Source organism: Ursus arctos, unplaced genomic scaffold (assembly GCF_023065955.2).
Source record: "Ursus arctos isolate Adak ecotype North America unplaced genomic scaffold, UrsArc2.0 scaffold_20, whole genome shotgun sequence".
NCBI classification, from domain to species: domain Eukaryota; kingdom Metazoa; phylum Chordata; class Mammalia; order Carnivora; family Ursidae; genus Ursus; species Ursus arctos.
In genome coordinates, this window is record NW_026622875.1 from 24,720,897 (window position 1) to 24,736,006 (window position 15,110).

Genomic DNA, 15,110 nt, shown 5'->3' on the forward strand with positions numbered 1-15,110 from the left:
GCTTTGTGACTATAGGCAAGTCATTTAACTTCTCAAAGCTCCAGTTTCTTCTGTAAAATGGAGATGGTGCCTACAGATGGGTGTTTCGAGGACCACCATGAGCTAACTGACGGCAGGGTGAGCTGAACGCCAGAGGTGTTGAGCTGCAAGATAGTTCTGGAGGAGAAAGGCTGAGCAAATGGAAAGATAGTAGTTGGTGAGAAGACATTGGACCCTTAAATAGACAAATAAAGGAAACCAGCATGGGTCTTCAACAAAATCCTTGATTTGTCGGGAGTTTTTCTTCTATGGAGCTAAACTGCTTTACTGGCTCTTGGTTTCTTTTAACTTTTGCTGAAAGCTACTTTGCAATCTATGCTGGGAGTGACAAATACAAGGCCACTGGATTTTGGAAATAATCACAGACTTTTCAAGACCACAGATTAAGAATTCAGCCTTTTTGGGCCACAAGGTGCTCCAAGTGCAAACAAATATCCAGGGAAATCAGGCAGGCGGGTCTGTGCACAGCCGTGGGATCCCAGCTGAAGGAGGAGACTCTCTTCCATGACACGCTGCATCTTTACATGGCACAGACACCGGTGCCCGCTGCTGCCACGACTGGACTGCTCATGGTTAGCAGCCCTTCCCTTCCCTTCCTGCCCTCTCCTGCCCAGCTGACCTTGCTAGAGGACGCACAGCCCCTACATCCTAATGCCTGTTCTGATCCCTCCTCCCATAGAGCCCTTTGTCTTCCCCTACAGTTACCGGTAGAAACGCGTTAGGTTTTTTTTTTTTCTTGTATCTTTTTTTTTAATAATAATTTTTTATTATATTATGTTAGTCACCATACAGTACATCCCCGGTTTCCGATGTAAGGCTCGATGATTCATTACTTGTGTATAACACCCAGTGCACCATGCAATACGTGCCCTCCTTACTACCCATCACCGGTCTATCCCATTCCCCCACCCCCTCCCCTCTGAAGCCCTCGTTTTGTTTCCCAGAATCCATAGTCTCTCATGCTTCATTCCCCCTTCTCTTTACCCCCCCTTTCTTCTTCCCCTTCTTCTACTGATCTTCCTACTTTTTATGTTCCATAAATGAGTGAAACCATATGATAATTGTCTTTCTCTGCTTGACTTATTTCACTTAGCATTATCGCCTCCAGTCCCGTCCATGTTGCAGCAAATGTTGAGAAATCGTTCTTTTTGATGGCTGAGTAATACTCCATTGTATATATGGACCACATCTTCTTAAACTGAAGACATTCTGAACAAGAGATAAGCCTTAGCACTACCAAGAAAGAACTTAAGCTTTATGAAAGAACCTGGTGAATCTTCCTACCCTCTCCTCTGTAACCCCCCACCTCCCACAAGAGAACATGCTAATTGCCTAGTGCTTTCTTTTCACCTCTGAGAAAAATGAGAGAAATAGAAGGAAATAGTGCTGAGCCAACACCTAAAAGACTTGAACTATAGTCTAGCCTTTCCTATTGTCAAGCTGTGTGACTTCGGACAGATCACTTCATGCCTCTGATCTTTGTTCTTTCTCCTTTGTGGTGAAGTGAGCACTTTACATCGGTGTTGCTCAAAGTGTAGGACAAGATATTATAACTGTTCTAAGGCAAGAATTTTAATTTCAATTACTATTACCAAAAGTATGACCACAACTAACTCATAACTCAAGTACATCATTGTGTAGGATGAGGCTAAAGTGAAAAAAAATGAGTCAACTTACATACATAAACTACTATTATAGATGGATATGACCAAAACTGCAAAGGTGATACTCGAAAGAAGGCCAACATTGACCTTTCGTCCTAATCAAAGGGCAGAGACCAGGACCAGCACTCAGGCTTCTCTTGTTCTCCTTGCACCCCCTCTTCCCTGCCCTCCCAGCCTCAAGGACTTCCTGTCAACGTTACTGAAAAATCTGCCCAACACACATCCACTAGTCTGCAGCCTTGTGGGAAAGAAACTAATTTGCACAAGTGATCATGGTATCAAATAACAGTCTTAGTAAGGCCAATAACATGTCAAATCTCCTTTTAAAATGTTTATAATATTATCAAATTTTGCTCACAGTTTTCTGCCCCTCAGTGCTCCGTGGACTCCCTCCTCTGCTCCATACATTCATTTTTACGTGGCTTCTTAGGAATCATCTGTATTCCAACCAAGGAGACGATTCTAATACTAGAAGATGAAGGAGTAAATAAGCATATTTCTGAACAGTTCTGTAAAACTTATGCCCAAAGGAGGGACTGAGCAACGGAGAGACTTTGGAATGTCCCGAAATTGCCTTAAACATAAATATTGTGATTAGCGACTTTTTGTTTACGGCAAGCTTTGATGTTCCCAGAAAGATGGGACTCATGCAAACTATTATTAGCAAGGAAGTACAAAACCACTTGATATACCATGATTGATATGCAGGAGCTCAATACAGGATGAGCAAGCAAAAACTAGTGTTTGAGTCTTGGGGTAAAGGCACAGAAGCTGGGCTGATTTCAAGAATCTGGCTGAGGATTCAGGGGCATGATAAGGGTAACAGATTTACTAAACCTGACTAGGAGCAAGAGAATGAGAAACAGGATTGGGGGAAATACTTCTTTCCCTTCCCAACACACGATGCCTTCATTTGCCAGGCTCCCTGGTACAGGAGAGCTCTCTGAACTAAGCCTCATGACATGAGTCTGCAAGGGCCTGGGGCTCATCTGGTTGGCTCTGCAGGAAATCTGTGTCTGTGGATGTGCCCCTCCAAATCTGTGATGACTTGGGATTAATTTGGTGATATCCTGGTCCCTGGCCACGTCTGCAAGATGCAGAAGCATCACTGAGACTTGGGCCAACAAGGCTGAAGCATTGTGGGCTCAGCTAGTAAGAGGGCTCCATTCACATAACAGGAGATGAGGATTCAGTTTGATTCTGCGTGCTTTACTCATCTGAGAAAGGGAAAGTGTTGCAACTCTCCACCTTACCCTAAATTCTACATTTTCTCCTTGGTCTTGTTCCCAGCTGTGAATTCCTTGGGTCCTCTGCTCCTTCCCCCACCTCCAGTGAGCCCTTGATTTTATAGATAGTCGTGGGCAGACAGTGAGCATTGGTATAGCAGTTCTATTGAGAGGGCCATGAGCCCTTGGGTGAGTCATTTAATGTCTCCAAGACTCAGTTTCCTCCTATGTCAAATAGGGGTAATAGCAGTACTTACCTCCTGGTGCTCTGGAGAGAATTTAACAAGACGTAGTGTCTATGGCACCTCACACACTTCTTTGCACAGATTGCTCAATTAATATCCATTTAGTAAATAATTGCATCTCTCTCTTATTGAAAACAGAGTACATCTCCCCAGGGAAGATGAAGACAAATCTTCAGAGTGCTAGAAGGAAATATAATCCATTAAAGCCTATCCCTAAAACACATTTTACAGAAAGAAAAAGTATTCTCACACTAGCTGAGCTGGTACCTAAACATGGTTGACAAATGTTGGCTTTTCTCTTGGTTTCTGATTTCAAAGAGATCAAAATCTTACCCCTTTGCATCGAATAGTCCGTCTTCCCCACCAATGCAGACACAGTGGATGCCCCTTGGAGTAAAATAGGAGCGTCCTGACTTCTTTTTCTGCATCTAAGCCAGGGATTTCATTAAATGAATGGTCTGAGGCTTGGTGCTCAGGCTTTTGCTTCCATGCCAGGCAACAGCTCCAATGGGCTCTGGGAGTCTTCCAGGAGGATCTGATCATACTCCAGGTTTTGTGTCTTTCAGCATCGGGGATTTCTCCTAGTAAGGCAGTCAGAACTTTTGTTGCCGCCCTCCCTTATCAAGGGAAAGAGCATATGCGTGAACCTGATACCATTAATAGGGAACTACAGCGCACTTATTAGAACTTTCATGAATAATTGGCAGAGGTATGCCACTCCCTTCATCGTTCTATTCCCACCCCGTTGCACTGACAGTGGTGTGGAACCTTAGCATGAGGTCTCTGGGTTCCTCTGGGTAGTGGCGACTAGCTGTCCATTCAGGAAAGTAAGGAATTGGGACCATATGGTGTTGACAAATGCATTCACGAATCAAGGCTTTTTCAACTTGTTTCCCCCAGTATCTAAAGGAATGCTGTTTTGACATCTAGTTGAAACTCGGAAGATGACGAGAAGACAGAAATCAGTACATACGCTTTTTGATCTCAAGCCAAAGATTGTTTTTTCTTGTTAAGCTTTATCTTACTTTTGAGTCATTGCCAACTAAGAAAAGTGAAATCATAATGGTACTTTTCTTTTCAGCAACAGTTCGTCACACATCAAATTTACCTGTTTTCCTCCAGATTGTCTCAAAAGGGAATGAGGGCTCCTTTTCCCAGTGGGTTTGATGATCTGGAAGTCCATCATATTACACAATGGTGGGTTGTAGGGATAATCTAATTTCTCTCTCCATTAAAAAACAAGCAAAAAAGGAAGACAAGAATAAAACATCCCTGGAGAATGTCTTCTGAGAGCTGACATGGGGCAGTGAAAGGTTGTCCCCAAAGAGGCAGGCAGTCTTGGTATGCCAAGAGAACTCCACAAGAGGTCACCTGCAGAAGGATGGATCTATAGCAGAGAGAAATCTAATCACAAGGCTTGGCTTCAGATGTGTTCTAGAAATTTCTCTTCCTAAAATAAAAAATCAAAACCCACGTCCATTATCCCTCATTTCACCTGTTTATTACAAAATATGTTTTCAAGAAATGTTGGAGGAACTCCAACCATCTGCAAAGGAACTAAGGTTGTTAATTGGATAACAGATTGACCTCCCGTCTGATTCCTGTCCTCTTTGCCTAACAAGCTGACCATGAACATGGCTACAGTTGTGTGATACACTTTGAGTTTCATCAAGCCTGTGCTGGCAAGGCAGGTCTGAAGCCCAGGTGTCAGCTGGAGCTGCCACAACAGCCAATAGGTAGTCATTTATTTTTACACCTTGCTTGTGTTCATATTAGTTCAGAGTATAGCCTATTTATATAAATGTACAAATGACACATTGTAAAGCATGAGTATATTTGGACAAGAGAAAAGTTCAGCTCACCTTTTCCGCAGATGACATACCTTCGGGCCTTCAGTGTTGTTCTCAAAGATAACTCAAAGCAAATGGATCCTTCTCATTAGGAACAAGTATCAGAAACATTCCAGAGAACCCAGGAGGTAAAAGACAATGGTAAGGAGAGATTTTTAAGTGTCTTAAAGGTGTTTTCTCATCCAGCCGATTTATATTATAAACACTCACTCCAAATGAGTCTAGAGTTGGAGGTAAGAAATATACACAAAACATTTCAACTTCTGGAGAAAATGTTACCCCTTTGCCTCTTAGTCAGTTTGATCAAAAATTAGATGGGTAAGAACATGCATTACCACAGTGGAAGGAAGTGAGACCAGGAAGACACCAATACGAAGAAGAATGATGCTGATAATTTATGAAGACCTACAAAGGAAATTTCTGACCTGATAGTGTGTCCACATTTTAAAAAGGAGAACTAAACAAGAAGGGGACAAGGAAGGGGAAGAGAAGGAATAAGAAAGGAAAAACAAAGAATTACATAATGAGTCGTCAGTCTGGAGAAGCTTTATTCTGAGGGAATGCATTTACTATTTTTCTTACTTGTGAAAACCATCATCAGATGTTTATGGTTGGTCGTGTCCTTTCTTACGTTTGTAGGTCTCTTATCCACTTGGGTGACATTGAAATGGCGTAACATGACATCACCCCTTTATTTGGGTGAACATGGAGAAAGTATCTATCATGCTGGTCATTATCTTTTATTTCAAGAAAAGTAAAACCTATTCTTAAGTAATCTCCTCCTCCCCTTGGAAGCTCCCAAGTGACAGCACCTCTTATTTCTTTCTTGATATGTGCAAATATTACTGCACAATTATTTAGACCTGGCAACTTTTAACGCAAAAGATTTGATGTTGCTGCTCATACCTTGACCAAGCAGAAAATCCTCAGGGAAATATGAACTTGTTGGAACCCATAACAGCTGTTTTAGTGAAACAATGCGTTATTGACCCAACATCTGACTATACATAAAGACTCGTCCTTTGGTACATTTCTATGTTACAGAAAGGTTTTCAACTGATAAATGTCTTTCTATTGCATGCATATTTTATGGAAAAATAATTGCATATCCTCTGCATATAATTTTTCAGTCATGCTGCATGTGCTCAAAGTGCCCCAAAGAATGAAAGGTGAAAATGGTTAAAATTTTGCCCTAAAATCATAAGTTACATTAGCAGGGATATTTAAAACAACAAAAACCTTCACTCTTTACCTATCTTTACTTACTTCATCTCAATCTCACATTATTTTAAAGAAAGAAAACTTCATTGCCTATTCTAGCGAAGTGTATTATTGGTAGGCGAAGGTTTAACAGAGCCAGAGAGGATGTGCAAGGAGTGAGAAAGTGAATTGATGGATGGATGGTTAAATGAATATAAATGAACTGACACCTTTACAGGAAAATAACATTTCTTTTCTTTTTTTATTCTATAGATCAGTGGGTTTTGTATCTGTAATTCTTTCATATCAGCAAAGAGGAAATAAACTCTCATGTAAATCATTTTCCCCCCATCTGGAGCATATTAAAACCATGCCTTTTTTTTTCTTTTAAGCAGACTCCTTTCTCCCTATTTGCTTATCAGTTCATCCACCATTACATTTTAAATGAAATTGCAAGACCCTCGTCCCTCCCCCAAATTTCAGCCTGATGTAGGAAAGTGGGAAGCAGACTTTTCTTGCTTTAGAATAGTGACCTAGATTCAATTACAGATAGACCCAGAAGAGAGAAGTGACACCTCACAATTTTCTTAGAGGTCTTGAAAAAATTAGAAATCCCAAAACAATACTTAATGGAAAAGAATCTGTTTATTTCCTCATTCTTCCATCTTACTTTTTTCCGCCTTAATTGCATCGCTTCGGTACATTTAATTGTTCCTGGCATAACGTTGCAATGCGTTTCCCACGGGATATTTAGCATCCTAAGAACGGGCATTTCAGGGAAATTCCTGAATTTGGTTTTTGAGAGTAGGGGTCTTACATATGGAGTATGTGCAGTACTTCAAGCCGAACCCAAACAAGATGAAAAATAACCACATAAGAGGCATATTTTTCCTTATGTCCTTAAGAAGGCGAACACATTACATTACAAAAAGCACACCTATTATAATTGCATTGCAGACAAAGCATTAAACGAAAAAAAAAGAGGCATATATATTATACTGTGTTCCCAATTACTGTGGAAAAATGTGGTCAAAAGAAAAAGAAAGGAGAATCCTCTGATTCTGCTTATTGACTTTTATCACTAAATTAAGCATATAAATGACCTGAATGGGTGGCTTGGTATATTAAATTAAAAAAAGAAGAACAATGATTGTCTCTTCCTTTTCCCTCCCTCTCAGATCTCAGCCTGAAAGGAGTCTCCGAGAGATAAGAAAGATGGGATTCGGTCCGTGCTGCTCTGGTTGGTCCTGCTTATCCCGGAGCAGGGAGGTAGTTGCCTTCCACCCAGGATTTCCGCTCCGGGTTCACAATAAGTGGTCTCAAGCGGGGGCACATTCCCCACCACCTCCACCGCCCCCCAAACAAAGAAGCTAAAATCGGCTGTCCCAAGCCCAATGCGCTTGGGAACCTTCGAGGTGCGTGAGGGCGAGGCAGACTGCTGTGGGCAGGCGTGGACTCCTACACCCTCTCCACGGGTTTGGAGCCGCCAGCCGTAGCAAGAGGGCAGAAGTGGGCTCGCGTCTATGCGGGTATCCAAAATGAAAAAGAGCTGCAAACCGCGCAGAAGTCCGGGTATGAGGTGCAGAAAACAGAGCAGGGGCGCCGCCTTGGTTCTTAAACTCTTTCGATGGATGGCTTTTCCCTGAGAGATTATTTCAGATCCTGGAAAATGGGGTTCCGTTGGGCAGCGGCCGCAGCACTGGGGCTGTGGGTGTGCGTCCGGCCCTCCAAAAGGGTCCCCCAGGCCGCACCGGGGAGCGCAGCAGGCGCCGGGCCCCGAGGGAGTCAGCAGAGGATTGTTTCATTTCAAAGTGAAAATCTGCAGGCTTTGGGAAACGATATTCAAAAAAGTATATAATCTCCATATGCCGCTCAATGGAGGATCCTCATAATTTACAGCGGCAGATAAGGCTAGAGGGTGTAATAAAAAATCTGAAGCCCTCCCCTCCCCCTCGCCGCCTCCCCGGAATTGCACCTTGGGCAGCGGAGCAGAATCCGGAATGTGAACTTCTCCCGACATATGTTTCCCGCAGATAAGTAAACAATCTGGACGTGAAATGGAAATGGTAATTAATGCAGTAATGCTGTTACACCTCGAGTGTGCAAATCCCATTGACTCGCCGCGCCACGGGGGGTGCTGGGCGAACGGGGACCAGCGGCGAGCGCCTCGGCCGCCGGCTCCCTCCCTCCCCTCTCCCTCCTCCCGCGGTCCCCGGGCGGGGCGTCCGGAGAGCCCGCGGGGGCTTGGCCCTGCTGCAGGAAGTCGGGAGCAGCTCTGCGGCTCTCGGGACTCCCGGCTCTCCGCCCTCCGTCAGCTAGGCTGGTGCGCGGCTCCCGCCTCTCCCGCGGAACCCAGCGCGCGCCTCACACCCACCTCGCCTCCTGCTCCTCGCAGCCCTAGAGCCCGCAGAGCCTCGGTGCTCTGAGGTGCCACCGAGCCCTGAGGCACCCAGGAGAGGCTGAGCTCTAGAGCAGGGAGCAGCAGGCGACGCGGCTGCCTGGAGGGCGAAGGGGCCCTGCGCTCTAGAACAACCGGTCTTCCCCGCTCGCGGCCGTCGGGTCTGGGCTTCGTTTCCTCCTTGCTCCCGGCCGAGTGCGGTACGGCCGGCTGGCAGAGTTTTCTAAAGTCCCTTCCAGCCCTGCCCCGAAGGCACAAATCGCGTTTGATTGCTTCTCTTCCCGACCCAAGAGTAAGAAAGTTTGGAAATGGCCACTGGCCGCCAGAATAGCGTAACTCCTTCGTTTTGTAGCAAAGAGGAAACGCGGGCTCCTTTCTGTCTCTGTCCGGCCTGACGACCCGTTCCCTTCCCCGACTCAGACCAAATTCTTGGGGCCTTTTGAGGGGGTCGGAGAGAATGCCCAGAGCAGGAATTGGAGCGAAGAGGACGAGAATCTAGGGAGGCCGCCCAAGAACTTCCTGGGCCCGAGGCCCTTCCAGCTTCTCAAGAGCACAACTCATGCACCCGAACCCAGGGACTGGCAGGTGGCCGCGGGTGACGGCTAAGCCGGACGGAGGATCGGGGGTTGGGCGAGGAGGGGGTGTCGAGGCTCTCTTTTCCGCCTCCAGCTCCCTTCCCAGTGCCAGGGCAGGCACCACTAAGTCGCCGGCCCTCGGAGCGCACAGAGCCAGGGTTAGGTCGAGGAGACCGCGAATCTCCAGTTCCGCGTCTACGCCCGCCTCAGAATTTCTAGCGATTCCCACCCCGTCCCCAACTTTATTATTTTCTTAATTACTCTGCAGCTGCCGAGCGCCAGCGCTTCTGGTTCCAGGACAAGGCCCATCCCGGTGGCGCCAAGAGAGTAACCAGCCCAAATGGTGCCCCCAAAGCTGGGTCGAGGGTCTCGAGGCCAGGGCAGGGCCAGAGAGAGGCTGGGAGGGCGCGCCTCTTGGCCGTGCGGGAAGAAAGGCTGTGGCATCTCCTGTACCCAAATTTAACGTGTCCCTTCTGCCTTCCTCTCTCACACTCATACACACACTCAATCCACTCAGCAAATAAAGAGATGAGAGTTCTTAACACGAATCTTGTGAATTACGTGATATTCAAATTCAAATGACTTGAAATTCATTGTCCGCTTGAACAATGGTGACAAGACCAGAGCTGGGGAGGAGCCGAAGAAGAATCCTCGAGGGCAGTCCTAGCGCCAGGCTCACTGAACTGTTTCCGGCCGTGGCAGTCTCAGTTCTATCCAGAGAGCCTGCCCATGAGGGAGAGGCTTTCTCTAGGGAGCGTGGTGTACGGAAGTCCGCTAGACCCTACCCTGACCGAACATCTCCCTGCTTAGGTGACTGGAAACTCCAGGAGGTTATCTAGATTCTGTTTTAAAATGCAAATGTTAAGAGGGTTTCAGATGTCAGTCACTCACACCTCAGTGAGATTTACTTTAAGTAGCTGGTGTCTCCCACATAAAAAGTTAGTGGTTCTAAGGAAATTGATATTTAAATGAGAAAACCCTGACACTGGAAGGAAATTAAAGATTTCTGGAGACAGATCCAAAGCTGGGGAAGCGCCTGAAAGGCTGCAGAGATTCTCCAGGAGAGGCCAGGAGCGGAAGGGGGCCAACGATCTCGAATCTCCCAAATGATCCCCCTGAGTCAGAGGGCTGCCAAGGTTTAAGAAAGAAAACCTAACTAAAACCCAAACAACTCTGCCCCTGCCGCACCAGCGCCACCCGCTGCCATCTGGAGCCCGTGTTGGTCAGGACCACAGGGTGCTAGAAAATGCCTAGTAGAGGAGAGGTGGGGGTGAGCGTGGCATGTTTTGGGGTCAATTTTTTTGTTCCCTGGAAGCAGTTACACCTGCAGGCGGGCGGCCTGGGCCCTCTCTGGCGCCCTTGCCCCTTGCTCCAGGGAGGCCAAGGCTGCGGGCAGATGTCCGGGACTCCTAGGCTGCGGGACACGCACAGACCGCGGAGGAGTCCATGGAGTCAGCTCTTGCTGGGTCCCGGTCGCCCCGCGCGCCTCGGGAGTTCGCGTTCTCCCGACGACACCAAGAGTCTGTCGAGGGCGACTCTTGACTGCTCTTTGCTGCGAGTAGCGCGCTCGGGAGAAGCGGCTCTCCTCGACTCCGGGCGGGCGGGGCGCTCCTCTCCCTACAGGTTTGCTTTAATGATTTTCTTGAAAGAAAGAGACAGTTGTGAGCAAACAGGTTTGACAGGGACTGCTTCCCCCCCCACCCCCTCCAGGGGATTTCTTTTGTCTGCGCCTGACTTCAAAGTCAGTAATCGGCCGCTGTCAGCGGCTTGACAAGGAGGATTTCGGCTGTTAGGGCGAGTCGCAGCCGCGCACCTCGGCGGAGCCTCTGCGGCCCGCGGGGCGCGGGAGGCTAGGCAGAGGCAGGCCCTGCGGGGCTGAGGCTGGGGCCAGGCCTAAGGAGGACAGAGAGCTGGACATAGCCCGACTAGGAAGGAAAGAGACGAGGTGGAACAGACAGACACGGTTTGAGCTAGGTCTACGGCTTTAGGTCCCGGGACCAGCGTTGGGCCCCGCGCGCTCTGCTGGTTGGAAACGAGTTTCAATCACCCAGCCGCGAGCACACGGGCGCCTCCCCGCTACAAGCGCACCCCAGTTTCCTGGAGCTCCCTTTGGAGTCCCCAGGGCCAAGCGCAGTCTGGAACCCTGGTTTCAGTTTTCCAGCTTCCGCCGCCGCCGCCCGAGGCCTCCCCTCTTGGATCCACCTTGTACTCCTTCCCAGCCTAACTCAGCCCGGGAGTCTCGTGGGCACCCTGGTGGGGCTGTGCGCGCCGGAATCCTCCTCGGGCCAGGGCGCCCTGTGGACCTGGGGCGTTGGTACGCCGGGCTCTGCCGGGAGACACCCAGACCCCTTTAAGCTTCATCTTAGGAGATGTTAAGGGACACTGAGCTATGAGGGAGATCAGAGCGGCTGACAGGACTGTCAGTTGGGGTTATATCAGACAGCGAAACCGCGTTGCCTCCGCCCTAGGCCTCCTGGGCTTCCTAGGGGGCGGAAGGAGGGGCCTTCCCTAAGCGCCTAGAGCCCCCAGATCCGATGGCCACCAGAGGCAAGTCACTTCCTAATTGTCTCGATTTGTAAGAGGGTTTTGTGATGCTAAGTAAGCGTGGCGCAGCCCGCCCGGCCTCCCCCTACACATCCCCAGCCCGCTTTTGTTTACCTTCGCCTGATCGCTCATTTATTTATCTATCTATTATTTATAGGCGTCCCCTCCTATTCAGCGCCCGTGTATGTTAATTGTGTTATACCATTTAATTCTAACATCGGTCTCAAAAGAGCTCTTAATGAGAAAAGCATATACAACACGGATCACTTTGCTATTCAGCTCAGCCAGATGGACAACCGCTAACTTTTTTTTTTTTTTAATAATGAAAATCCCCCTTTGACAAAGGGGCTCGAATGAATAGGCTCCAAATAACACCTCAAACACTTCTAATTGTTTTGAGGACAATATGCTAATCGGTGGTTTTCGGCTTTGGTGTCTGTTGACAACGTTTCCCTTGCACTTCCAGCCACCAACTCCTTTGGAAAAGGCAGAGGCAAGCGCAAAGATCCCTCAACAGAAGCAGAAAGCAGACAAATCCCTAGGTTGCCCTCCACCCCCATCCCACACCACATCAAAGCCAGTGGGAAAAGCACCTGACCTATGGAAAAACATGCAAGAGCATGGCTTTGGGGGTGAGACTGGAGAGAAATAGGGGGTGAGGGAGCACCCTTCGATTTTGAGAACAAGTTCCAAAGAGTTGGGCTGTAAGGCATCAGAAGGTCCCTTCTCCCCTACGAAAAACAGAGCAATCTTCAAGCTAACATTCGCTCAGTGGGGAAAAGAAAAGGCTCTTTTGCTTTTTTGTTAAACACCAAGCGCTAAAAGTTATTGAATTTTTATGATTTTTTTTAACTCCATGCTTGAGCTGTGTCGCCTTTTTTCCTTGGCTCCCAGAGTCTTAGTAAAAAGTCTCCCACAGTCGGGAGCGGGGACCTAAGACACGTTTTTCTAGGTTTCTTAGACTTGGATTGTTTAACCTCGGAACCAGCATGGAGCCCCAAAACCCAAGAGCCAGCAGCAGTGTCCTCAAGCATCTTTTAAAAATACCGATTGCACCAGTCTTCCCCCATGCATTTGAACTTAGACACCCACTGCAGGACTCCGTGCCTAGTGCGCAACTGGTTCCCAGTAGACGCTGCGCTTTTCTCCATTCTTTTGGAGTTTGGTTTAAAAGAAAAGAAAATGCACCCAGATTTCAGAGGTCTGGGTCGGCTTTTGTCTTAACATATTTGCTCCTTGAAGTGGTCTGATTATTTTGCAAAGACGGCATGGAAGGAGTGACATCTGAGGGATGGGTACCTTTGTCCAGCCTCTAAAGGCAAATAGCAGGTCCAGAGGGCGCGATTGATTGGGACAAATCCCAGACTCTGGGCCCCTTTGCACCTGGCCCGCAGGCCACCAGGCTCAGCCCACGCAAGGCCAGCCGTCACTGCTAGAGTCACTCTATGCACTCTAAGCCTCCGACGACCCAACTCCACCGCCCCTCGGGCAGGGCCTCCTGACTTCAGATTTTATGCACATCAAAGGTATTACTTTTTGCAATGACAGATTGTCTTTATTCAAAACGTCTTTGTTCAACAAATGAACAGAGTAAGGAGGTGAAATCCTTCTAGGTACATTTCCAAGACATCGTCAAAACATTTATGACCATTTAGGATGTTTTTATTATTTTCATTTTTGTTCACTTTCTACTTCCTGACTTCATAACCCGACATTCTGTCTAAAAGTAAACTTAGGTCTCTAGGAGCACTGCTTTATACAGAGAAAATAATCATGTGGGTCCCTTTGTTTTACCTTTAAAGAAGCAAACACTATCATAGCATGATTTTGAATAGAAATATTTCCCTTTCTGTAGTTTTAAACTTTTAAGCCTTTCCCCCCACACATAAAGAGCAAATGGCACCTAGTTGTGTCTGATGGCAAAACACAGAGACACAGCTAACTCTCCAGGGTGCAAAAGAAAAAATATATATGCATATTCTAGATATAATACCAGGATCTGGGGGTTCTGGAGTCCAAAGCCCATCAGAGGAGAGAGAAGGGGACATAAATAAAGCAAAACTGCCTACTTTTTTGTCCAAAGGGGGTACAATCGGAGATTTGTTTTGGGACAGTCGGGGTAGGGACAGCTGTATAGCTGTCATATGTTCGCAAGTTTCTGGCACCTGTCTGCGCCTTGGGTCCGGGAGGACGCCCCTACAATCCCCCTGGAAGAGAGGCAGAGTCTGGGGTAGGGTAGCGGCACGGCTGACCCGGAGGCATCTGCAGGCCCCGGGCTAGGCGCAGAGGACAGGGTGCAGACCCCGCTTCCAGGTCACCCTCCAGGTCTGGTGGGCTGGGCTGGGGGTTACATGGCCGTGGCATGGGCTGATGAATAAGGGTCTATGCCAGTCTTGGTCATGCCCGGGAAGAGGATGTAGGCGACGGGGGGCTGCAGGGTGGAGGCAGACCAGGCGGTACAGTTACAGGGCACCACGTAGCCCGGATTGGTGGGGGACGGGTGCGTGTGCGTGTGTTGGCTGGGGCAGCTGAGGCTGCCGAAGGCGCCGTTCTGGTAGCCCAGGGTGGACGCGTAGGGCAGTGCGCCGGTGGCCAAGGTGTGGGGCACTTCACCCATCTTCTGGATGGCGCTTGAGCTAAACTGCGCGGGGTCCAGCAGGGAGTAGGGCGCCGAGGCTGGCGGCAAGAAGGCCCGGGCTTTCTCGGGCGCGCTCAGGAGGCCGTCGGAGGCCCCCACGGGCAGGCCAGCCGCCTTGAGCGGGTCCGTGTCGCCCAGGTAGGGCAAGGGGAAGACATACCTGTCCTTCTTAAGCAGGTTCTTGGGCTTGCGCCGTGGCCGGTACTTGTAGTCAGGGTGTTCCTTCATGTGCTGGGCGCGTAGCCTCTTGGCCTCATCGATGTACGGCCGCTTCTCTGCCTCGGACAGAAGCTTCCATTCGGCGCCTAGGCGTTTGCTGATCTCTGAGTTGTGCATCTTGGGGTTTTCCTGGGCCATCTTGCGCCGCTGGCCTCGGGACCATACCATGAAGGCGTTCATGGGTCGCTTGATGTGGTCTGAAGGTTTGGACATGGTCCCGGAGGATAGGCAGGTGGGGGTGGGGAGTGTAGGGGCTCTGCAGGCGAGCCTGGGCGCGGTTGTTGGTCTGCCTGTTTGTCCGTCCAGAGCCGGTGCTCTGAGCTCCCCTCGCCTCCGCACCGCTGAGGGGAAGCCAGAGAGAAGCGCTAACCCCGCAAAGTTCAGCTGATCATGCCAGTCCCGGCACCCAGGCAGGCCCCCCGGCGGGGGGCAAGTAAGGACAGAAGGGGCGGGGGGAGGAGAGGGCAGCCGGCTGGGGGCTGCCAGCACCAGAGGCTGGGGCCCAAGTACCG

General features: G+C 48.8%; 1 protein-coding gene across 1 annotated transcript; it reads right to left on the reverse strand.

The window, feature by feature from the left end:
- Positions 1–14,088: 14,088 nt before the first annotated feature.
- On the reverse strand, positions 14,089–14,811 carry SOX14 (SRY-box transcription factor 14). The gene has a single exon (XM_026496589.1). It carries the CDS (start codon positions 14,809–14,811, stop codon positions 14,089–14,091), a length of 723 nt encoding a protein of 240 aa, XP_026352374.1.
- Between the last annotated feature and the right edge of the window lie 299 nt (positions 14,812–15,110).

Coding starts and splice junctions, on each gene's coding strand:
- SOX14 (XM_026496589.1), bottom strand. CDS start 14,811: ATGTCCAAACCTTCAGACCACATCAAGCGACCCATGAACGCCTTCATG.